Here is a 24,010-nt window from a genome sequence, read left to right as displayed (position 1 = left end):
CACACTTGACACGTCTACCAAAGCTGAACTGGCGCGTCACGTGTTGACAGTACGGGTCCAATAACTGTGAGGTTGTTTCCTGGTTGGCTGTACGTCATCGGTTCTATTTGTATCACGCATATTTCTCTGCATTCATGTTTGAAGTTACACTGGGCTTGGTAGTTAACTGGCCTCTCTCTGACAGACCGAATGCATAGTTTTTGTTTTAAACCACACAAACGTAAAAAGCTACCAACAAACAGAACATTGGAGAACAAGGAAGAAATCAAACCGGATATAAAACGCCGTGTAGTGATGTATTTGGAAATATTCATGCAAAGAGTTGCTTCAATCAAAGTATATGGAACATGTTTCTTATCACAGAATTTGGCATCATTTCAACGCAAAATTTCTTGTCTTGTTCGTATGTACAGTTGCATCATTAAAAGGTGAAAAGTATTTTAAGTTATATAAACACTGTCACAAAAAAATATTCTCTTCTACTTGCTTGTATAATACCGACGGCACAGAATTAAAGAAATTCGTACTTTTTACAGTAAGCAATTTATTACGTCAATGTTTATTTCGAATTTTGTTTTCGAAATAATATTAACATTATACGTGTTACAATAATTTCCCATGTAAATCCTCTATTGTTAGGTGTGCATTAAACGAAAGCACATGTTATATCCAATGTGACGATGTGGTAGAGTTAAAGTAAACTGCTCTTAAAGTAAATTGTTCCTTGCAGAAGAGTTTAAAGAATATCATATTATTTTTTCATATGTTTGTAAATTAAGTTCCTCTGACAAACCATCCAATAAAATTTATACAGTATAATGTGGCCTTTCAGGGCTATTATTGAGCCGGTCCGCAACAAAAAACGTGGCCTTTGAGATGGCAGGGATCAAATGTCGTATTGTAGGGAGGGCACGGACCAGTGGTGTTGCTCCAAACTGCCGTTTGATTAAGAGATGTTAAGCTTTTGCAGAGGTTGTTGCCTTTGCCCAACTGCACCCAGTCATCAGTGGCATTACTGTACGAAAACGTTGTATTTTGAGCAGTGTACAGAGAAACTATCTAAGTTACACAATAATGTATTAAATCACAGCCTAAACAAAGAAAGATTTAGAATAGTTGGTTACACAAAAAGTAAATAGTCGTTTTTTTACATTTCAAAGACCTAATTTCATCTCTTGCATAATCCAACAACATAACAACATTATAACGTACCTGATGGGCGCCCAATGGGATCCGTACGTGAATAGCATTATTTTGACTCTGTTGTGTTTGGTGCAAATTTGCGTACTCGAACAGATGTCGCCATTTGGTAAAGTGGTATTTCAAAATTTCCGTGCCGAAGCCCAAGTCAGATTAGCAGAATTCCGGTAGAAATATAGGAAGTTGTTGCTACCTTGTAATACGTTAAATGTGTAAATTATTCTGAATTATAGGCTACTCTACGTTGGCGAAACAGTTTTTAAGGGATCGTTTGAGATCCAAGCCAAACTTCAAACTCCAACAAGTTATTTCATTGTTTATTTCTTCATGCCCATAAACTTGCGTAATCATGAACTTATTGTTATCACAACATGGTAAAAGTACATTAATTCAGACCTGAAAGGAAAAAGGCCTTCCATAAAACGGTAACAGTTGTAAAATTACATCCGGTCGCTTGATCAGTTCTTATAAGTTCACCTTCAAACGAGAGAGCATTGATTTTGTAAACATCCAACTCAAACGTAAGTGATGAACTTTCCGTTGGAACTGCCTAAAATTTAAAACCCCTGTGTTAATTTCGGCCGGTTGATATTTGTCTCTTAAATCTGTTTTGGATTAATTATGTCTGTTTTTTACCACACTGGGACTTGAACCCACGCTATCTTGCTCACAAATCTTGATTCCTATCAAACGTTATGAGCTTCTATTAGTTCCATCGTTGTGCCGAATTATGCCAGAGACATAAATAGCAAAGCCTAAACATTTCCCTACAGTGAGACAAATGTCCCTTACTTAAAAATTCCAAACTTTCAGTTTAGTGCAGAGGCATAAAAAATAACTGCAGTTTAATTTGCATACAGTGTGTTTTATTTTGTAAAGTTTCTAAATTTCCTAAATTTTCTCAAAATCATGAATTAATAAATATAAGTTTTACCTCAACGTCAACGTGTAGAGGCGGAATGCTGAAACACACTTCGTACACCACTGTTATGTTAAGTTTGGAGGTCGAAGAAAACGTGTCCAGTGTAAAAGCTCCATGGTAAATTCTTGCTGTGAAACATTGAAGATGTTACATCGCGGTCTTATTTTTGCAATGTCACCCACAGAGCTATTGGGCCCGATCTGTGACGTATTCAATAAAATGGAATTTTAATGCAATGCAATCAGTACGTGGTCCCCGGAAAACCCCGCTGGGCATTTTATCCTTGAGAAACTCTGGGTTACATACAGTAGCCGAATTTGACCAATCACAAAATATGAGTACATTTAGTGCCAAGTTTGCCAACTGTGACTACACACACTATTAAACAACGACCTAATTCCTATAATGCTCCTCATATTTAGTGCAAACGTTTTTGTAAGTTAAACTATGGTTAAATATCATGCATGTTTTACCTTGGCTGAAAAGCAAGAAAGAAGAAAGTGCCAGCAATAGCATTGGTGCAATATTTTTCACCTTTCTTCTCTCACCTTAGTCACTATCTTTAAAGTTAGTGAAAGCTATTGGGAATATTGGCAACGCTAAACGATATCAGCTTCAATTACCAAGCTTAAATTTCCTAACATCACAGCATAGTTGATAATACATATCGGTGTTACAACAAAAAACTACAAATCTGCAACTGTCCACACACTTGTCTATTTTATCACTTCTTTATAACTTAAGCTGATACATAATTTGGTTGGTATATCATTGGACAAACTGCTGGGCAAACTTCTTTACGCAAACAAAGCAGGTGCCTTATGGCCAACCAAAATCCACGCCACCTTCACAGCTTTATGAGGTAAATGTTCTGTAGTGTTTTTACCCTTATTCTTGCTAGCCGCAATACATGTGTATTTTCATGCCGCGTGTCATAATTTGCCTTAGAGACAGCAGAGCCTCAATCTAACAACTGGGTTCATTTTCACTGCAATCGCGTCACATGTATAAATTCCTAATCAAAACATCATCCGCAGCCATCAACTACACATTTAATTATTGCAACATGGTCTATTTGAAGTAAATTATGAAATAAGCAGCCTACTTTTTGTTATTATTCATTCTTCTATAAGCTGTTGATTGCCAACATAACATATTCCCTGTTGATTGATTGTCGCTTAACACAATATAGTATATAACGCCTACAGATAGTTATAAAACAAACGTGGAAGTTGTTGTGGATTTTCGTCATGTCGCTTACAACAATCAACCCACATCCTCTACCAACTGAAGTTTTTGTTTGTGTTGAATCTCTGCTCCGTTTGGTTTAATCCCAAAGCAAGCAGCACTTACTCGTCAATGGTTCTAAACCTTTTTGCTACTACGGACCATATCAAGTTTCAAAACAACTAACAGCTGGCAACCCTTTAAATCTGAGCTAAAATGTTATAAATAGAAAACATAAAATGCAAACTACTATTTATTAAGGAGAAAGAAGGCACCTCGGGCCAGCGTTTAAAAACACGGGATTTTGAGCGTTGTATAAGATAGCAGGGAATTTGCGTAGCTTATTTACATCTCCTCAAACACAGAAGGACAGAAAACAGTTACGCCGAAAACGAACATGTCCTTATACTTTTTAACAGTTTATGCAATTAGAATATTGGGCCTGCACAAATTTATACGTAACAAATGTGAGTACATAATTGCCAATAATTTAAGCTCTGTTTACAAGTAATTAAACTTCATGCAATCAAAAGTTACAGAACACAAACAAAAAATGGGCGTTAAACGCGAAACATTCTTCATCTTTACAAAAACCAAAAAACAGTAAAATCATTTTCAGCAAAGGGGTAATTGAAGTACTATGTACATTTAGGGTTTAGCTTATAGTCCCCAGGAATGTTCGTTTTAAATAACATTTTGTGTTGTAGAAGAATTTTCGTTCATTTCTTCCCCTCCTGCCCTCTGCTCTTCGTCACTGTTGTGTTTTGGGTAAAATTCCGCCATTCTTTCATTACCACGAAGGAAATCGTAGCAATGAATAAGAATCTGGTGAAAGGGTTTAATGGACCGATTGAAAAACTCTTGCTTGTCTGCAATCTCTTCGTAGGTAAGCTGTACGAGAGTCAAAATAAAAAGTTTACCAAGTGCAAAGTATTAGTAATCGATTATCTGCATGCAATAATCGACAACTTATCCAAACAGCCCCCAAAACTATATTGCGAGGGCAAATATTTCACAAATTAATATCACTGTGAATAAAATACCTACGCATTTACGATATTTTTGTCATATTATTTTTTGTTTCTGTTTTTTTGTGTGTGTGTGCAAAAAACAGTGGCCAGGGATCCTAATTGCTGAGACTACGACCAAATCTTATAAATATCCAAAAGGTCGACACGGATTCGAATATTTGAACATATGAAACCATTTTGTGAAAAGCGTGTTTTTCGTCGGAACAACAGTATTGGCTCACATGATTGTACAAAAAAATGCCGGTGATTTTGCTTTCTAGCACTTACATTACATTTTTGAAGCACTCTCCAAGAACAAATGAAATTAATTTGGGTTCAGAATTTTTCGTAGCGCACAATATAGATTTCTGATTGCATTTACGTATCCATAAGTTCGACATCCGTTTGTTATGAAAACACTTTATCAGGTTAGTAGTTGTTGACATGAGAAACAACCTCATGCAATTCGTGGTTTATTGGCTCTAGTTCACACCTTATTACGCATTATGCGAATGATGTCTTCGATTCCGTCGCATTTTTTATCGTTCCGAGTTTCGGTTGACGTTGTCGGTATTTCGTAATCACTCAAGTCGAACTTTGCTGTCTCAGGTTCGTCCGAATATTGTTTATCCTCCAGGTATTCTTTGTTATATTCATTGAAAGCTTCCTTGTTTATTTTGCCAGATTTGATGCCTTCTAGTACAACCGTGCGAACTTTCTGAAAACGAAGGCAAGTGATTTATATGAGATATCCTACACTTTTAGTCCTTAAATGAGTTAAACGTTAGTTGAAATCATATATTACGCTTGTTAATGATTTTGTTATACAAATTGCACGTCCTTGCAGTATCGTTCAACCTCGGCTTTGCAGCAATTTTAAGTGTGTTTACAAACGATGCCTCTGTTATTGATACTTTATAATATAATAACAATAAAAATACTTTTTTCACGAAATCAACCTATTTCAGCAGCGATTTTGACACAATATTTTGTAATATTTTTACATTTATAACTATTATGTATAATTATCCCGTGTCAATACAAGTTTTAGGAAACTAACTTTATTTTTATTGACCATCAGCCAGCTAACGGTAAATGGATATTTCTGTCTCTGCCTATGCCACACGCAGTTTACCTTAAAAAAATTGATTTTTCTTTGAATATCCCACAGTGCTGGATGTTTCTCAACATCCTGCAAAGTTGGTCGTTTTTCCACATCATAAGATACCATTTTTTTGACCAAGTCGCAGGCTGTAATTTTTTGTTCCGCTGTAATATGTAGATTCTGTGTGTTTTCAATACCAAGTAAATACTTGAAAGTTGGTGGTTGCTTGGTTCGAATATTTGTCTCGTGTTGGAAAGGTTCATCTCCAAACATATATTTGCCAGAAGTAAGAACATAATGAATGTAAACACCCAGTGCAAATATATCGCTCCAAAATTTCTGAAAAAACTTAGAATTTATAAATAACGTTTTCATGAAAAGTTTGAACATACGGGCTCAATGTTGTCGCCGTAACATTCCGGGGCCATGTAAGACTTGGTTCCCGCCACTTTACTAATACTGCTTGATTGAATGTGACTATGTTTTCGACTTAACCCAAAATCTGCGACCTTGATCCAAACTTTTCCTGTCATATCCTTTTTAAGGAGGAAATTTCCTGGTTTGATATCACGATGGACTGTAATGTTTTAATACAGTTACAAACGTAACGCAGGTAAAAACTTCCAACATCAGAAATACAACCTATGCCCTTTCCGTGAAGATGCTTTATACCAGTGATGGATTGTCGAATAATTTCGTGTGCAGTGACATCAAAATACTCCAAGTAATTGACTTCTTTTTTTGAACCATTGTTCACATTTATCGGTTTTATTGTTTTTCCACATTGGTTGGACACCCACTAAATAAATGTTAATTTAGGTAACAATACACACGCATTTTAACAAACAGAAAATACCTTTTCAACATCTCCCTCGCATAGTTCCATAACAAAATACAAACAATTACCCTGAAAAAAAAGTTGCTTTACAGCGAACGCTACTAGCAAACTTTGTTTTACCTTCTTAAAGGAACCAAAATATCTAACAATGTTTTGATGGTCGCACATGTTCAGAATTTTTTGTTCCTCACCCGCTTTTTTATATTTCTTTGGATCAATACATTTTGCGGCACAATATTTTTTGTCCTTTTTTCGAATGCATCTACAAAAATAATGGTTGACGCAAAGTATCCGCTTGGAGGTTAAAGGATTATTTAAATTTTGAAATACTGTAACTTGTTTTCAATGTTTTTAGGGTAAGTTTAACCCCAAATTTATGCAACGTTTTCAGAAACATTAGATTAACTTACAGACGCGCAAACCCTATTAATATGTTCAAGACCGTGACAAGTCCTTTTAAAGCGAGGATATTTGCTGAACTTAAAATTACTACTTCCTGTCAAATCTCATTTAGGTGCAAAAACATCCGAACAAATATTCTTACAAAATTATTGTTGACCCATCTGCTCCTTCGCCAATCTCTTCAGCAAGTAAAGTATATTCCACAGCTGTTTTACCTTCTGGGACTATGTAAATAAATATATATAAATATTCAATTAAAATGTAATGGATAAAATACACACGCACTTACCTTGTGAATTTATGTAGACATTTGACTGAAAGACAAAAAATATTACAAGTGTTTTGAAAGCTGAGCAACAACAATGTTTGCATAACTAGAGTAATGCTTGTAGGCCTTTATACTGATGTATTTAAAAAATTTGGGAGCAAACAAGTATGCTTCAAAAAAAATTATATGTTTTGCGTTCATTTATTTTGACACGAATGGGATACGTGCAACGCAGTTGTGTAGTTATGTTTGTCAATTGACCAACAGGCATCTTGACTGAAAAACCCCCAACAAATCCACAACAAGAAAGCTTTCGTGGCTTATATTTGAGTTCACATAAACTTGTTGAAATGCATAAACTTACATTATAAAATTGTGTATCACTGAGAAATACACCTTTAGGATTATTGATGATGTTCTTCACATACTTTTTCTGGGAGTTGCTCTACAATAAAAATATTTGTGAGGCTTCCTTATAAATGAATAATATCTACAATACGTTTTCTGCATAGAAAATAACTATATTTATAGGGGTGGTAGTGATGTTGGTAACTTGGTTAACCAGTTTTTCGAAATACTTGCATAGTGTTGAAGTTAATCATAATTTTCCGACCACATATATGCATTATCTTTGCACAAACCATTTTGTGGCCCTTTCACACAAGTTGTACGAATTTATTTTTATAGTACCAATGTTTATACGGATTTACCATGTTATTGCTTCGGAAATACCTCATATCACATCAGCTGGTTTTGCCAGTTTTGTTCAGTTTTCGTTCATTATTGTTGGGTTGTATAGGTGGCTACAATTAGTCGACACCGAAAGGTACAATTCATGGTTCCAATTTCGCGTCATCAATGTATCTGACGCGTAGCAGGTAAAGGTTGACTGATATTAAATCCCAGTTGATGCCATACGCGCTAGTTCCCGTTAATTCCAGACCTTTTTCTTCGCATCTACGTAAATTTTTATTTTTGCTGCTTCGTACCCAATTCCTCGACAATTTTTGCTTTGCCTAAACGTAAAGTTTTACCAAAAAGGATTTTCGTCTCCTCTACACGTGTGTTATTGGAGAACACCTATCAATGCATGTTTAGTCAATCTTTGCCTGCAGCATTGTGACGTCAGATCCGTTGATGACGCGAATTTGAAACCATAAGTTGGCTTTATATGTTTTGCAAAACTTTTTCAGAATTGGCGTTTTTAAATCTTTGTTTCGTGTTTCTTGCACAAAAATAATGGTACTGCACTCGAAACTAGACTGAGCAGAGAAAACTGAATTGCAAAACATGTGGCAAGTCTGAATGGAGTTGTGATCAGTATTTGGTCGAAACATGTCACATACTTTGGGAGGGAAATCATTCTCAACACAAAAGTGACTGTCTTATTGTAACTCGCGCATACTTTAGTGCCCTCATCGAAGCTGGCAGCTGATGAAAGGCAAAATTAAAATAAATGCTCTTTTGCACAAGATTGCTGCCTACATTTGACCCCCTCCCCGGTCCACAAGTTGCTGGTTTGTCACGATTTAATGCCCAAACGCGCATTTGAGTCAATAAATTGTAATTATTGTGAATAGCGATATTAATGCCATATCATGTTTTAACCAATTGTATTTGAATACATTCATTTCTTCGTCTTTTTGGCTTTGGTCTAAAAACTGCTCAAAAGAATACTTGCATAGATTCGCAAATACCAAAGTCAATAAATGTATTTCTTTCATGGTCTAAATTTCGTGAAAGTTTTTAAGTAGCTTTAGTGCATACCTTATACCACTTTCACAATAGATTTCTAAAATAACAGTTTACGAATTGTTATAAACAAGTCAAGAAATACTTACCCATGCTACTATTGGTTTCGATGCAGTTGAAGGTTCCAATGACGTATCATTCGAATGTGCAACAGGTAAAACGCCTGCTGCATCGGGTTCAGCTGGTGGAGATCCTGTGCTTTCTTCCTCATTCAACTGTTTTCAAGTAGATTAAATTTGACAAACGTCTTTTATGACTTTATAGTGTTGTTAATTTTGTTACAACAATATTGTGATATGTTAAATTCTCTGCGGAGCATAATAAGGAATCCACGAAGTTTTAGTTGTACAAAGTTACATATATATTATTATCATGTGTATAGGGTCTAGGTTATTGTTTATTGATACATCATTTTGCTCAGTGAATTGGTCACAGATTACACATAGTAAAACAGCCGTGGTAGTAAACAGCATGTAGTAAACAGCCGTAAAATGTTGTAAAAAGTTCTCTTCAACTTTATAAAATCACAAAAACCATGGTTTTTGCATAATAAGTTATTAGGTTTACAGGCAATGCAGCCTAGCTGGATCAGTTACTTTTAGAGCAATGGACCTGAATTTGAATTGCAAAAACATGTGGCAGGTCTGAATGAAGTTGTTATCAGTATTTGGTCGAAAGACGTTACCTTGGAAAGGAAATCATTCTCAACACAAAAGTGAATGTCTTATTGTAACTCGCGCTTACTTTAGTGCCCTCGCCGAAGCTGATAGTTGATGAAAGGCAAAATTAAAATAAATCCCCTTTGCACAACATTGCTCCCAACATTTGACCAAAATAACGGTTTGTGAATTGTCATGAACAAGTCAAGAAACACTTACCATATCTATTGGTTGCGGTGCAGTTGAAGGTAAAACGGGTAAAACGCCATCTGCATCCGGTTCAACCGGTAACAATCCTGTGTTTTCTTCCATATATTTTTCAGTTTAACTGTTTTTCAGTATATTAAATGACAAACGTCTTTTACACCTTTCTCTGCGGAGCATAAAGGTAGGAAATACTCTAGGGGTCTGGCCAATAATCAGTTTTTCAAACAAACCGAACTGTTACTGCACTCCGTGTATGCGTAAATTCAGTGGTAAGAAAACCAAGTTTTAGCTCTGCATATTAAGCATAATCTTGTGTCTAGGTTGTTATTGATACATCATTTTCCCAGTGCATCGGTCACACAAGAAAAAGCGGTTCATTTAAATGTATTAAAATATACGGTTCTTTTTCAGCTAACACTTGCTACACTTCCTAGTTAATTAACAAACGAATGAAAGCAGAAATGAGGCGATAACGTTCTTACACTCGTGTAAAGATAGGATTCTGATCTGAGTACAGCTATTGATCTACTAGGCACGCAATTGACCCAAGAACTGCAGATGTATCAGTAGTTTTCTGACAAGGCCGTAAACTGCATACCACCTCTCTTAGAGTGGCGAAAACAATCTTCGACGTAAACCAGCACCTTCACTCGCATGCACCAGACTTTGGCTTTCAAGGTTAACATAACATCAATTATCCCAAAGCATTGTACAGAACAATTACGTCATCTACAGGATTTTTTAGGCGTAAACACACAACCTTCAACCTGAACTAAAGCGAACTCATGAATTAGTCTTTCTCAATATGTAGCAAGACATGTCACTATTCTGCATCTATTAGTGGTAATTTTAGAGGTACCGTAGCGCCCAGTTCATACAAAGGCGCTACAAGCTCCAGTAGCACATATAATAAACCATTGTGTAAAGCCATGCTACTATTGTCTTTCTTGTAAAAAAATTAACATTTATAAGAAATATGTAATAAGACTGTATTAAATCAAATCAAAAGTTATCGCGCTGTTCCAGGCAAGAGCGGTTAAGTGCACAAAGCAAGATCAAGCTTTGTTTCAATAAAACCAAACTACCCTTACCGTTTTGACTCAGAATTTATGTTTCGAATTTACTTGCGCTGTACAGCAGTTCCGATCATTTTGTTCTATCCGAGAATATCTTCCTCACAACAAACCTCCACAAATATGTTATCAGCCTCGTTACTTTATATATACTATGTTGCCAGCAAATTTTCTCCTCACAGGACATTAACCTTTCTGTCGCGGTACTATAGGCTTTACTAAAAATAGTTCGGGTCTCTCCATAGGCTACGTCATTTCCTGTGTTTTGTTTGCTTGTATGTGATCATGACAACGCTTCACATAGGTTTGCTCCCGCCATCACACCGCAATCCCGGTAAGTAGTGCAGAGACTGCTGAATTAAAAATGACACCCAAGTACCGTTAAACAAACATAGCACCTTGTAAAGCAAATGTTGCAGGGAGTCAAGCGGGTGTTCAGCAACCTATTGCCACTATGAAATGATGTAGACAAAAATACTATGTTTGTTTTTTCTTTCTTGTATGAAATTGTGTTTTCCAACTCTCATATAAAATGTAAACAAAATTATAAAACTTTAAACCCATAATAAAACACTCTTTTTGTGCAGATTTTTTCCTTTCTTGTCACAAAAGTAAAGCTAAGCAAAGTTTGGTGAACTCACTTAAAACAGCCAGCCGACTTATCTACAGCAAGTCAGTTCCTACTGGAGACTCATACGCTAGTGCCTTGAGCCAGCAACCGCAAGCAAAGGAACTAACCCTTTAGGCGGCTACATGCCCAGACTGCAAAACTGACGAATTGGCTGCTGCTGGCTGCTGCTGGCTGCTGCTGCTGGCTGCTGCTGCTGGCTGCTGCTGCTGGCTGCTGCTGCTGGCTGCTGCTGCTGGCTGCTGCTGCTGGCTGCTGCTGCTGCTGGCTGCTGCTGCTGGCTGCTGCTGGCTGCTGGCTGCTGCTGCTGCTGCTGCTGGCTGCTGCTGCTGGCTGCTGCTGCTGGCTGCTGCTGGCTGCTGGCTGCTGCTGCTGCTGCTGCTGGCTGCTGCTGCTGCTGGCTGCTGCTGGCTGCTGCTGGCTGCTGCTGGCTGCTGCTGGCTGCTGCTGGCTGCTGCTGGCTGCTGCTGGCTGCTGCTGGCTGCTGCTGGCTGCTGCTGGCTGCTGCTGGCTGCTGCTGGCTGCTGCTGGCTGCTGCTGGCTGCTGCTGGCTGCTGCTGGCTGCTGCTGGCTGCTGCTGGCTGCTGCTGGCTGCTGCTGGCTGCTGCTGGCTGCTGCTGGCTGCTGCTGGCTGCTGCTGGCTGCTGTGCTCTTAATGGCGTTGTCTCCCTTGTATTCCTGGTAAGCGCATAATAACCTGTTTTTTCAGGCTATTTGTCACAATTACCTTTAGGGCCAAAGGATCATTACTGGCAACTTTTGCGTTGACAAATGTCAAGACAAAAGTTTTCGAGATTAAATCAAACAAAACGTGCATTACTTTTACAAGGCAAGAAAGATAAACACATGATACCCCTGGTATACCCAGTCAGTCAACCATTCGAAGTATGAATAAACCACGCGGCCAATGGGAGCAGAGCAAGAAAGTGTTCATTGATTGGCACACAACAATGTCACTTATGTTTATTATGTATTATTTTAACTTGGTGTACTGAAAGAAAAGTAAAATTGTATTCGATATGGATAAAATCAATAACCAACGCGTACATGTGTCATGCTGGCGTAAATTTGTGGTAAGCTCGTCTATTAAGCAATGTTTTGTTTTTTCGGCAGCAGCTATTTTACTGTTACACCAATCCACTCCATTTTTTACAAGGGAAATTTGATGTCATAATGCTGATTTAGACACGCATTTAGAGAGTTGTTGTCTATGTTTTGAATCAGTGTGTTTACACACCATGGATGTTTCAGTGTGCACATATTTCCAGATGAAAAGAAAGTTTGCAACTTATGTTGTATATACAGATGCACTTTGATTTTGTTGATGTTCGGGTAGTACATGCAGTTTTTTATTTTACATTCGAATGGTGGATGGGTACAAACAAATTCTTACACTACAACAGATTGTAATAGCTGACCAGCTTTCAAGTGAGATGGATCAAGTTAATCATCAAAACAGTCAAGACCATATTTTTGCTTGTAAGCATTTTTTCCAGAACATAAAAAACATGTACATGGTAAGAAATGTTTATTGTTTTATAATTGCTCTGGGGGGTTTGGCTTTTTTCTTCTTTGTTTATATTCAAACATTTGCTACAGATAATTTTATATGCAGTAACTCCTATAAATGCATCTATCATTCTTACGTAAAATCACGGATTTTTGTGTCTACACTTGCCTGTTTGATGTTTTTTCAAGCATATCTCTCTTTATTACATTGCTGGTAAATCAAAGTGTGTTTTTTTACTGACCATGCAGTATTATTGATCATAAGACTGATGCCAGTCATTGTGTTTGTTGATTGCATTACTGAAGAGTTAAACTCTTGTCACGTTATTATCGGTAGTGCTATAGGGTTTAAAAAGTGTCATCACAAATGTGTGCAAAATATACAAAATGTTGCGTCACAAACGGGACGAGTGTGGTAACGCTAGCCTAAACGTAAGTCAGTGATTTTGAATGCTGTTAATGCACGCGCTCCACAGGGTACGTCATTTCCTATGTATTGTTCTCTCCAACGCTTTACTCAGTTTTGTTCCAACCACCACACTTCCGCAATCCCGGCAGTTACCGAAGAGACGGCTGAATTAAAAATGACACCCAAGCACCGTCAGACAAACATAACACATTGTGAAGCAAACGTTGCAGGAAGTTGTATTCGACGTCATATTTCTGACGTGTTATGTTGTGTTTTCGTTTTAAATAATCCCTACAAAGTCGGGGTGTTCAGAAACCTATTGCCACCATTCAATGATGTAGGCAACAATTTATGTTTGTTTATTCTTGCTTGTATGAAATTGTGTTTTCCAAATCTCATGCAAAATCTAAACAAAATAAAAAAAACTTTAAACCCATAATAAAACACTGTTGTAATATATGTGCAAAAAAAGCCATAATATTGCAAAGCTGCAGACAGTTCCGTTTGGCCATAGTGCGCTCCACAGTGGTTCGTCGTCTCTGTTGTTCGGTACCTAGTATAGGGTACCCTGCAGATCGACGTTGACCGAAAGGTACCACAAAGTGGAGACTAGTGTGCCTGCTAGTGTGAAAGCTAGCACAGTGCCACACAACAGCTGCACTGATGAGACCTTACAGGTCGAAACAGTGCGTGAAAACACTGTTGTTGTGCAGATTTTTTCCTCAGTTTTATTATTGTATGGTGTTCTTGTCACAAACGTATGTATGTGTACTTTTTCGTATGCTTAATTGTGTTTTCTTTACCCATTCTCTGCCGGTGGTAACGCTAAACGCAGTTTTGTGTATTTAAATGCTGTTCACGCTTTACTGGCTATGCAAATGCGTAGTCTTTTCTATCGTTCGTTTAGCTGGGTTTATGCCTGGCATTCTGATTTAATCTACATACTTGACACGTTATCTGCTATGTAACAAGGGATAAATTATTATGCATGCCTTGTATCCGGTTTAAAGTCTGAACATAAACAGCCACGTGTGAAACTTTTTTCTATTCTGTTGAATGCGTTCCTTTCTATTTGAGTAAGCTATTCTACGCTAATCGATCTACTTCGGCTGTCATTAACAAAACTGTAATTGAGATGCTACATTTCTCTGGTATTTTCCAAGCTCTGCCAATCGTAACGATTTGTGAATGTAAATTTATTAGTACCCAAGGTACAACAGTTCTTTTTGTCTACGGAGCCAGCAGGTAGACTCACCACCAATAGCCTTCGGGTCAAAAATGATTGGGACTCTGGCATACAACACTGGTTTATCTGCAGCCATCAACTATAATTGTTGGGACATGGTCTATTTGAAGTAAGTTACGAAATAAGTAGCCTTTTCGTTATTGTTCATTCTTCTGAGCTGTTAATTAGCAACGTAACATATTCCCTGTTGATTGATTGTCACTTAACACAATATAGTATATAATGCTTCCAGATGGTTATGAAACAAACGTGGAAGTTGTTGTTTTGGATTTTCGTCATGTCGCTTATAACAATCAACCTTCATCCTCTACCAACTGAAGGTTTGACGTTTTGAGGTTTTTGTTGACGTTTTACGTCACTACGTTTACCGACGGTTTTACAGGCGAGTCCACATTTCTGTTCATTCTTATTAACGACATGATTCAAAAGTATGAAAAAGTTTATTGGCAACAATTGAAGTAACCGACTTCCTGACTGAAAACGCAGTCGGTGATTAAATATGAGGGTGCAAGAAAGCAAATTACAAGGCAATACACTGCAGGTTGCGCTAACGCCAGGGTCCCAATAATTGTTAACCAGAAGGCTATGGTGCTGTGCCTGCCTAACTCCGTAGACAAATCGTACCATTGTCATCTCTTGAGTATTAATGTACTTACATTCACAAATCGGTACGATTGGCAGAACTTGGAAAATACCAGAGAATTGTGGCATCTCAAATATAGATTCGTTATTGACAACCAAAATGGATCGGTGAGTGTAGCATAGCTCATTTAAATGAAACGGAACGTACTTAGTAGAATAGAACAGAATTAACTTTTTTTCACCTGGCTATTTATAGTCAGGCTTTTAACGGGGCAAATCCGGACACAATGGATTAAGCACATTAAAAGATATATACATACATACGTTTGTGGGATGAACAACATACAACAATGTACACAGGAAAAATACAAGCATAACAAATTTAAGCCTATTTTTATGAGTTTAAAGTTTTATAATTTTGTTTAGATTTTATTTTGAGCATTTGAAACACAATTTGATACAAGCGAGCATACACAAGCATAAATTACAGCAACATCTTTTTATTGTAAAACAAAGATGCAATACGTTTCTGAACACCCTCTGACAGCAACGTTTGGTCAGCTTCAGACGTGTTGTTATAATGGTAGGCCACTGGTGCTGCATATCACAAGCCTAACAAAGCGAAAGACAGAAAGCAAGTGACACAGCCAGCGGAGCGTGTGAACAGCATTCAAAAACACTAAGGTGCAGCTAGCCTTAACAAAACACAATTAACCACACGAAAACATATACATACATACGTTTGTGAGAAGAACAACACACAATAATGCACACAAGAAGATACAAGCATGCAGTTTTTTGCAGAAACTACAACAGTTCTTCATAATTTTCTGGGGAATTTATGTTACTCATAATTGTCATGGGATTTAAGCAAAAGCAGAAAAAACAAAGAAATGTGTTCCTTTTTTTAGGTTTTTGTGAGGGCTGGGTTTTTAGGAGCTCCAATACAGATATTGTTTTAGCAGCTGCAATATTGGTATTGTAGGGCGTTATTTAAAACGTCTACACAAAATACTAACACTGCCGTATATCTGACTCCTGATAAAGAGGCTACTATCTAAACCAAAGTTAATCTGTCAGTTTAATGCATAAATAACAGTCGCACGAATATTACAATAAAACGTTACAAACCACGCGTACTAAAATGTATGTCTGTTTGACTTGAAAATTATCGACTTAATGTCTTGACTTAAATGACTCTATGCGACTCTCCGTGACTCTATATTTCTCTATATTTCTCTATATGACTCCATGTGACTCTATATTTCTCTATGTGACTCTATATGACTCCCTGTTTTACCCAAAGATGTGTGGTTTATATAGAAAACGCATACAGGGTCGTTTGGGTTCGGACTGACACGTGACTCATTTAAAAAGACAGCTGTGTTGATGGAAGGGTCGCGTAATTTGAATAGCCGGATATTTAGCTGTCTTCCGTGCATACAATAAACAGCGTGTTATCCGCCGTATGTTGAAATGGGTTCGTGGCGTATTACTCGACGTTAATAAAAATACAGATGCCACGTAAACACAACATAACATACGAGAAATGTGACGTCATATACAGTATTAAATCGAACAAAATCACTGCATAAAAATTCATCAATGTTTTTGCTTGTGATATCCATGTAGAATTCGAAAAAATGTATGTCGTTAGCATGTGTCGCTGTAACCATATTTTTAAGCAACCCGTCAACTATCACATGGACATTTTCTTCAATGCCAGATTGAATTTTTTTGAAAACTTTTACATTTTTCTTTTCTCCGCTGCTTTCACAAAGCCAGAGAAGAAACTTGGTGTCCGACATGTTTTTTTGAAACAAGAGTTCTATCAAAGATAGTAAACAGGCTGATGCTTGAAATGCCATTAGAATTTCTTGTATAATGACAAACACCCATAACGTTGTGAAAGAATGGTAGATGCAATTGTAGGAATGAAGCATCCCAATACGGTTTGATATGTAACATTCAAAATCTTCCTTCTTTACATGGGCGCCTGACTGGATAACCCTTACGACTTTTTTAGGTTTGACTTTCGATGCATAAATGTGTACCGGATACTTCGCATATATTGTGCTTCCACCATGGGAAATGCCTCATGACCATGGCTGATGTTCTACTCTCTGCGAATCTATTGTCACTAGAGGAATAAAAACAATGAATACAATATGCAAATGGTTTTATTTGTACAGACAATCATAAAATGCAATATGTAATGTGTTGGCATGTGGAACTTGTGGATGTGGAACTTACAAAGTTACTGCTTGGCAAATAACACGAGGTAATATGCAAAATATTTTTTACATTTGCCAGGTTTGAAAAAGAAAACCGTAGATTTTGCAAAAATCATAAAATATTTAAAAATAGCCAGCAACACAAAAATGATTGAGAAAAAGTCACATTTTATGAATACACAGGAAATAATGCGACAAGATTCATATATAAATAAATGCGGTTTGTCTCTTTTTCACATGAAACAAGAATTAATTTTGCAGCATAACAAACTCAAACTATCCAAGTACAGTACAATGAAAGAATGGGAACTTGGAAATGAGACACACAAACATTCTAAAAATTTGCTAAACTTGTGAAGTATTTAATGGTTCAGTTTCCTGATTTAAATGATTGGAATTCGTGGATTTTCGTTTACAACATGAACCAAATGGTAGGCATTTTTAACTGGATTTTGTGGAATTTTTTGTGTTGTTGCTGGTGTCAATGATTTAGTACCTAAGCGTTGCAATGAGGAAATTGTTTTATCAATCGCATTGTCAGTGTTATTTTTGACAAACTTGCTATTCAAAAAGTCACGAATGCCTTTATTTGAAACTTCCATGTAAAATTGAAAGAAACCAATATCATTTTCTTTTGCAGCTAAAATCATATGTTTATGCAGCCTTTGAATTATCCCAAAACCGTTTTCCTCAACACCAGCACTAAGTTTTTTGAAGACTTCCACATTTTTTGTTTCTCCACTGTTTTTACATAACCACAGAAGGAAGTTTCTGTCAGATTTGTTTTTTTGACACAAAAGTTTCATCGTAAAAACATTGAGGATGAAAAATAGAAAGCCCATGAAAATGCTTTGTATAACGGCAATGGCTTGTGCCATTCTGAAAGAACGGTAGATACATGTATAGGAATCACTGCATGTGAAATCTGATATTGGTTGGCTAAAAAAAAATAAAAACAAGATGATCCCACCCAAGGCAATTAGACCCGATAATATATTTCTAACTAAGTACAGGTTTTTTATATATACCTTGCTGTCATTGTGTGGTTTAGAAGCTTCACTATTTCCATTTTCATTATTACCAGTATTTGCCAGCTGGTCAGCTATTACAATCTGTAGTAGTGCAAGAAGCTGTTTGTAGCCATCCACAATTCGAATGTTGTCTATCAAATTTAAATCGGCATTTGATGGACCTGTTGTTTCACTGTGTTCAAAAAGCTGATTTAGCTGTTGTTGAGGTGGCAATTCACGAATGGATTCAAGTTGTTTCAAAAGGCTTTCCTTTTTCAAGGAGTCCATAAGTAAATAAAGTTTGTCTTTGTGCTGTTGGTGTTGTCCAATAAAAAAATCATCCAGGATAGGTTCAACTTGAGATGCATGGCCAATCTTTTCTCCTTCAACATCATCGCGGGTTTTGGTGTAACCCCTGACTTCCTTATATTGCTGCCATCCGGGCAATTGATCAGTAGGATCTGTAATGTATATTAAGTGACGCATTTTTTCCAAACTTTGTAACTCCTCTTGGTTGCGCAACAGACATAACTTTGACATGGCATCAGTTTGAATATCCCTAAGAATATCTTTACTTGCTGTTTGCAGGTCTAAAGCTTCCTCTTTTAGTTTTCGTAGATTCTCAATTTGACGAAGTGAAAATAGTTGACACAAAGTGTCACACCTATTTGCATGCATGTGGGTAAATTCAGTTGACCATTCGTCATAAAGTCCACGCATAATGTCAGAAGAAGTGGAGTAAAGTTTTGAAAAATCTCTAATATTATGTTCTTGACGTATTTTTGATATTAGAGTTCCCAGCTTTAGAGACATATCTTCTTCCCAAATTTCCAAATGCTCCATTTCGTGTAATGAGGGTTTAGTAAAAAGATTATCAAGGTTTATGATGTCTTTAAGGTAAACACATCTCCCTTTTTTTATGTATGTTAATGGAAAGTCTATATTTGCCCCACTCTTTGCACTGATATCAAGGAGGGAAAAGGCAGAAAAATCTCGCACAATAATCTTGTGGATATTTTCTATCAGGTTTTTCTGTTCAGGTTTCCAAAAACTACTTTGTTCTGGTTGGTTGAAAAAAGCTTTCACAATCTTTCCACCCTCGGTTCTTCTTTCCTGGTCAATTTCCGACGTGTCTGACGTATTAGGAGTTGTCACTAGCATGACCAAAAAACTATTTTGTTCTGGTTGTTTGAACAAAGCCTTCACAATCTTTCGACCCTCGGTTCTTTTATGCCGCTCCATTTCTGATGTGTCTGACGTATTAGGAGTTGTCACTAGCATGACCAGGTCATCAACTGAATCTCCAAACTCAGATACAATATCAAACAATTTTCTGAATTTGGCGACTTCATTAATTATCACAGGAATGTGCTCCCAAAAGTTCATTGCCCCATACAAGCAAACTGATATCAACATTGAAATCCACCAGAAGTTGAGCAGAAAAAAATTGCCTTCCTCTTTACATTGTTCATTCACAAACAGCATTTTGGCATTTGTAAATGATGGAATATCACTGCTGTTAAGAGGGAGACACCTTAATGGCTCAATGTCAGCTTTGTAGAGCAAAAACAGACTTGATCCAATCATTGCTGCAGTGGTGAAGGTTCGAAGTGTTTCCCACCATGGTTTTATGTTATGAATTGACAAAAGGTCAAATTTGGAGTAAATTTCCCCTAATGACATTATTCTTCAAGAACTCAACCTAACATAAACCATGGATTGTATGTGGTTATTATTTAATTCATTGAATACTATACAATGTTTTTTAATCATTTGCAAAAATAAGATGCCAACATAAAGGTGCATCCACACCACACACAAGAATTCTTGAACATACAAACAGTACTTTTTTCTTTTAATCTTAGTTTACTTGTAACTGCACCAAAAAACATGTTTTGTAATAAAGCTGTCTCTGCACTAAAAACGAACCATCTTTGCAAGCAGAACTTCATATTAGCTGAAGCAGTTATGCCCCAGATTGGGAAGTTTGTTTTATGCGCGGAGGATTTTGTTTCGGCGATCGTTAATTGCGCGGACGATCGCAACGTTTTTTCGTATGTTAATGCATTAGCTAATTAATATTGCGCGGATTATCGGTAAATTTTCGCCAAAGTGCGCAAAAAGGGATATATCCTCCGCGCACGACATTTTTTCCAATCTGGGTTATGCCTACACAATTCTATACAACTTGTGTAAAAATTATCGAAATCCGTTACGAAACGGCAAAGTTATGGACGTTTAAAGTTTTGTCGACTGCAGAAAAAAAAGGTGTGTCGCCCAGCTTCTCTTTGGTGCAATTATCAAACACAATTGCTGTTTCCGTTAATTTGTTTGTCTCATTATCTACTGTCCCAATAAAAGCTTCCGTGTTGACAAACAAATCAAAGCGCACGTGTGTTCAGTCGACCGTAAAAATTATTTTTATATTTCCCTGTTCCCATTAAATCAAAAGTAAGGCTTGTTTAGTTTGCTGGATTCCTACTTTATTTGAGGTAATCAAAAGTAAATGCGCAGCGATAATTCAGAGTCGTGCACTTGGCACATCTACCAAAGCTGAACTTGCGCGTCACGTGTTGACAGTACGGGTCCAGTAACTGTGAGGTTGTTTCCTGGGGCGGCATTATGAACACTTGCTCGCTCGCTAAGTTAACGAGCTCGCTAAAATAATTTTTAGCGAGGACTTAACGAGCGAGGAACTCGGTAACGTATTTGGTATTACGAAGTGTCCTCGCAAACGCCTCGCTAAAGCCTGACGCAAAAACGAGAGAATGCGTCAAAATCGTGAGAAAAAAGACGTCTGTCTCAGCAAAATTAGGAAGTCGCGCTATGCGACATCTTACGGAAGGCTTTTTGTGTTGGTAGTTGAGCTTCACGTGGACATTGGCGGCATTGTTTTGCAAGTTTTATGACGAATCATTTTATTTCTTGTGTTTAGTTATTGTGTAAACTGTAGTTTTTTAAAAAGTAGAAATTGATTATGGATACAAAAAGCAGTAAAACTGTAAAAAAGCGATCTCCAAGATGGACAGCTGTTGAAGTAGAAGCATTAGTTAATGCAGTGGAAAAAAATGCAAAATGCATTCTGGGTTCATTTTCACCAGAAATTACAGTTGCTTCAAAACAACAAGCTTGGAAAGTAGTAACAACTATGGTAAGATTTAAGCAAAATATTTTTTTATTACTGCTCTACATAGATTATGATATTTTACAGGTCAATTCAGTCAATATCAGTGGTGTTAATCGCACAATTGATCAGGTGGAACATAAGTGGTGGGATTTAAAAAGTGTTGCAAAAAAATCAGTGTCGGAATGGAAAAAAGAATCAACTAAAACAGGTGGTGGTGTCAACAAAGCTACACCACCTTCGGATGTGCATTATCAAATCATTAACATAATTGGACAACAAGCAGTGTATGGAATAAAAGGTGCATCATCACTTGAAAGCAGTGACAGTTAAGTAACCTTTGTTATGTTACATTGGTTTGTGCACTTGTAATGCTAATTGTTTTTTTTTGTAGAAAGTGTTTCCCAGTTTGCTACTACTAGCCAAGCACCTCAAGATGTTGAAGAACCGGTTGCATTCACATGTTCAACTATGGATGACAGCCTTTTTGAAATAATTCAAGAACCAGTGAGCCCTGCATCATCACACTCCGAAGCATCATCACAACCCAAAGCAAAGCGCCGCCGTCATGATCCAGAAAAGGACATAGTTGATATACAAAAAGAAATTTATGTCCAAATATCAAACATAGCTATAATTCAACAGCAACAGTTGGAACAAATGATAATAGCAAATGATTTGCAGCGACAAAAGTTGCAGTTGTCTGAAACCAGTAAAGTTGAACTAACCTGCAGTCAACCCTTCACAGTTGATGATTAGAACTAATTTGCATTTTCAACAATATGCTTCTTTCTGCATGTGTTTTTCAATTTTCTTTTATTCACTGCTGGTTTTAAAGGTCCAAATCTGTGCAAGTCTGTCAGGGTTTTATTCATTCTTGTTCACTGTTTTTCATTACCCTACTTCATTAGTTTCAAATTCTTCACTGTTCTTTTCACCTACCTTATGACTTTCATATTCGTTCAGTATTCTGTTACCTACTTTTTCAAGTTCATTTCTGTGTTGCTGTGCAGCCACTTTTTTCAATAAACAAACGCAAAAACATTTCACAAACATGACTTTATTGGAATGTAGAAACAATGGAATCTCTCACAGTACTACCTTGTAAGTCATGAATTTCATTTGTTGTGGTGGTGTCAAGTAGTGAATCTATGTCAGCATTTGCTGGCAGTGGTTGAGGCAGTGGCACATTGTGAAGGCGACAAATATTGTGCAGAATGAAACAACACATTGTAATTTTACAAACTTGTAAAGGTGAATAACATAACCTTCCTCCTGTGTGATCAATAACTCTCCATCTCTGTTTTAAAACACCAAATGCCCTAAACAACAAAGCTTTATTATCATTTATGTTAATGTTATGAGGTGCAAGACAAGTGTAACTTACTTCTCTATAGTTGACCTTGTTTGTTTGTGAGCCTTATTATACTTCTGTTGTGAAGGGGTACTTGGATGGCTAAGAGGTGTCATTAACCAAGGTTTTAATGGATAACCACTGTCACCCAGCAAAATGTCATCGTGATATTTTCCACTCTCAAACTCCTGGTACACATTTGATTGTCGAAGAATGAATGAATCATGACATGAGCCAGGCCACTTGCATACCACGTCCAGAAATACCATATTGGCGTCACATATAGCCTGCAAACAGAATTTGAAGTCAAAACCAATTTATCTCAAGGGAAAAGTATGCAACTTGCCTGCACATTGATGGAATGGTAACCCTTTCTGTTGACAAAGAGATGTTCTTCCTCACTTGGTGCAATTATGGGAATATGTGTTCCATCAATGGCCCCTATGACGCCAGGAAACCGTGCAATTGAGTAAAAGTGTTGCTTTATCATTGTTGAAGACATCCTGTTTGGCATGTGGATGAATTGATGTCGTTTTGAAATCAAACTATCCATAAATCGACTTAGCACTACACTGACAGTTGGTTGTGAAACATTAATATTGTCCTTGGCTGAATTTTGAAAGCTTCCCGATGCCAAAAGTTTTAATGATATCAAAACTTGTTCTTCCACTGTAAGACATCTTTTACTGGCACTCTTTGGCTTCAAATCTTGGTGCAAGTGGTTGCACAATTCCATTATCACAGCTTTGGGCATTCGATATTCTGAAATTAATTCTAAATCCGACATTTCCAGGGGATTTTGTCTTACCTTTTTTCGTTTATATGAGCGTTTAGCGGCAAAATAGACAGCCATTATTAATTGCCGACGCAGCTGTGCGGCTTTGTCCGGAATATTTTGGCGTTAGCGAGTGGTCTCAGCTCCTCGCTACTTAGCGAGGAGTTTAGCGAGGTCCGGTTAGCGAGACGGGGGTTCGTAATACCAAACCTCGACTTAACGAGGTCGTGCGTCAATACCGAGCTCGCTAAACTTAGCGAGATGTGTTCGTAATGCCGCCCCTGGTTGGCTGTACGTCATCGGTTCTATTTGTATCACGCATATTTCTCTGCATTCATGTTTAAAGTTACACTGGGCTTGATAGTTTAACTGGCCTCTCTCTGACAAACCGAAGGCATAGTTTTTGTTTTAAACCACACAAACGTAAAAGCTACCAACAAAAAGCACATTGGAGAACAAGGAAGAAATTAAACCGG

At 37.2% G+C, this 24,010-nt stretch overlaps 2 protein-coding genes across 2 annotated transcripts; one reads left to right on the top strand and one right to left on the bottom strand.

Moving 5' to 3' along the window:
- Window positions 1-3,593: 3,593 nt before the first annotated feature.
- On the bottom strand, window positions 3,594-9,752 carry LOC145913110 (serine/threonine-protein kinase/endoribonuclease IRE1-like). The gene is made up of 12 exons (XM_083000645.1): window positions 9,603-9,752; window positions 8,814-8,939; window positions 7,337-7,417; window positions 6,994-7,018; window positions 6,847-6,928; window positions 6,423-6,564; window positions 6,321-6,371; window positions 6,107-6,263; window positions 5,857-6,041; window positions 5,495-5,803; window positions 4,853-5,077; window positions 3,594-4,240 (listed from the first exon to the last, which is right to left on the bottom strand). The coding sequence occupies exons 1-12, from the start codon at window positions 9,693-9,695 to the stop codon at window positions 4,034-4,036; spliced, it is 1,683 nt and encodes a 560-aa protein (XP_082856771.1). The 5' UTR covers window positions 9,696-9,752; the 3' UTR covers window positions 3,594-4,033.
- An 11,468-nt stretch (window positions 9,753-21,220) lies between these two features.
- LOC145914005 (uncharacterized) lies at window positions 21,221-22,458 on the top strand. The gene is made up of 3 exons (XM_083001781.1): window positions 21,221-21,432; window positions 21,493-21,733; window positions 21,800-22,458. The coding sequence occupies exons 1-3, from the start codon at window positions 21,259-21,261 to the stop codon at window positions 22,162-22,164; spliced, it is 780 nt and encodes a 259-aa protein (XP_082857907.1). The 5' UTR covers window positions 21,221-21,258; the 3' UTR covers window positions 22,165-22,458.
- The last annotated feature ends 1,552 nt before the right edge of the window (window positions 22,459-24,010 follow it).

This window comes from Ascidia mentula, chromosome 9, assembly GCF_947561715.1.
Source record: "Ascidia mentula chromosome 9, kaAscMent1.1, whole genome shotgun sequence".
NCBI classification, from domain to species: domain Eukaryota; kingdom Metazoa; phylum Chordata; class Ascidiacea; order Phlebobranchia; family Ascidiidae; genus Ascidia; species Ascidia mentula.
This window is presented reverse-complemented; position numbering and strand designations above follow the sequence as displayed.

Excerpts from the sequence above, each read along its gene's own strand:
- LOC145913110 (XM_083000645.1), bottom strand. The coding sequence starts at position 9,695 with ATGGAAGAAAACACAGGATTGTTACCGGTTGAACCGGATGCAGATGGC. Across the intron at positions 7,418-8,813 it reads CGAAACCAATAGTAGCATGG|AGCAACTCCCAGAAAAAGTA; the intron begins GTAAGTATTTCT and ends TTTTTATTGTAG. Across the intron at positions 7,019-7,336 it reads GTGATACACAATTTTATAAT|TCAAATGTCTACATAAATTC; the intron begins GTAAGTTTATGC and ends TTTGTCTTTCAG.
- LOC145914005 (XM_083001781.1), top strand. The coding sequence starts at position 21,259 with ATGGATACAAAAAGCAGTAAAACTGTAAAAAAGCGATCTCCAAGATGG. Across the intron at positions 21,433-21,492 it reads GGAAAGTAGTAACAACTATG|GTCAATTCAGTCAATATCAG; the intron begins GTAAGATTTAAG and ends GATATTTTACAG. Across the intron at positions 21,734-21,799 it reads ATCACTTGAAAGCAGTGACA|AAAGTGTTTCCCAGTTTGCT; the intron begins GTTAAGTAACCT and ends TTTTTTTTGTAG.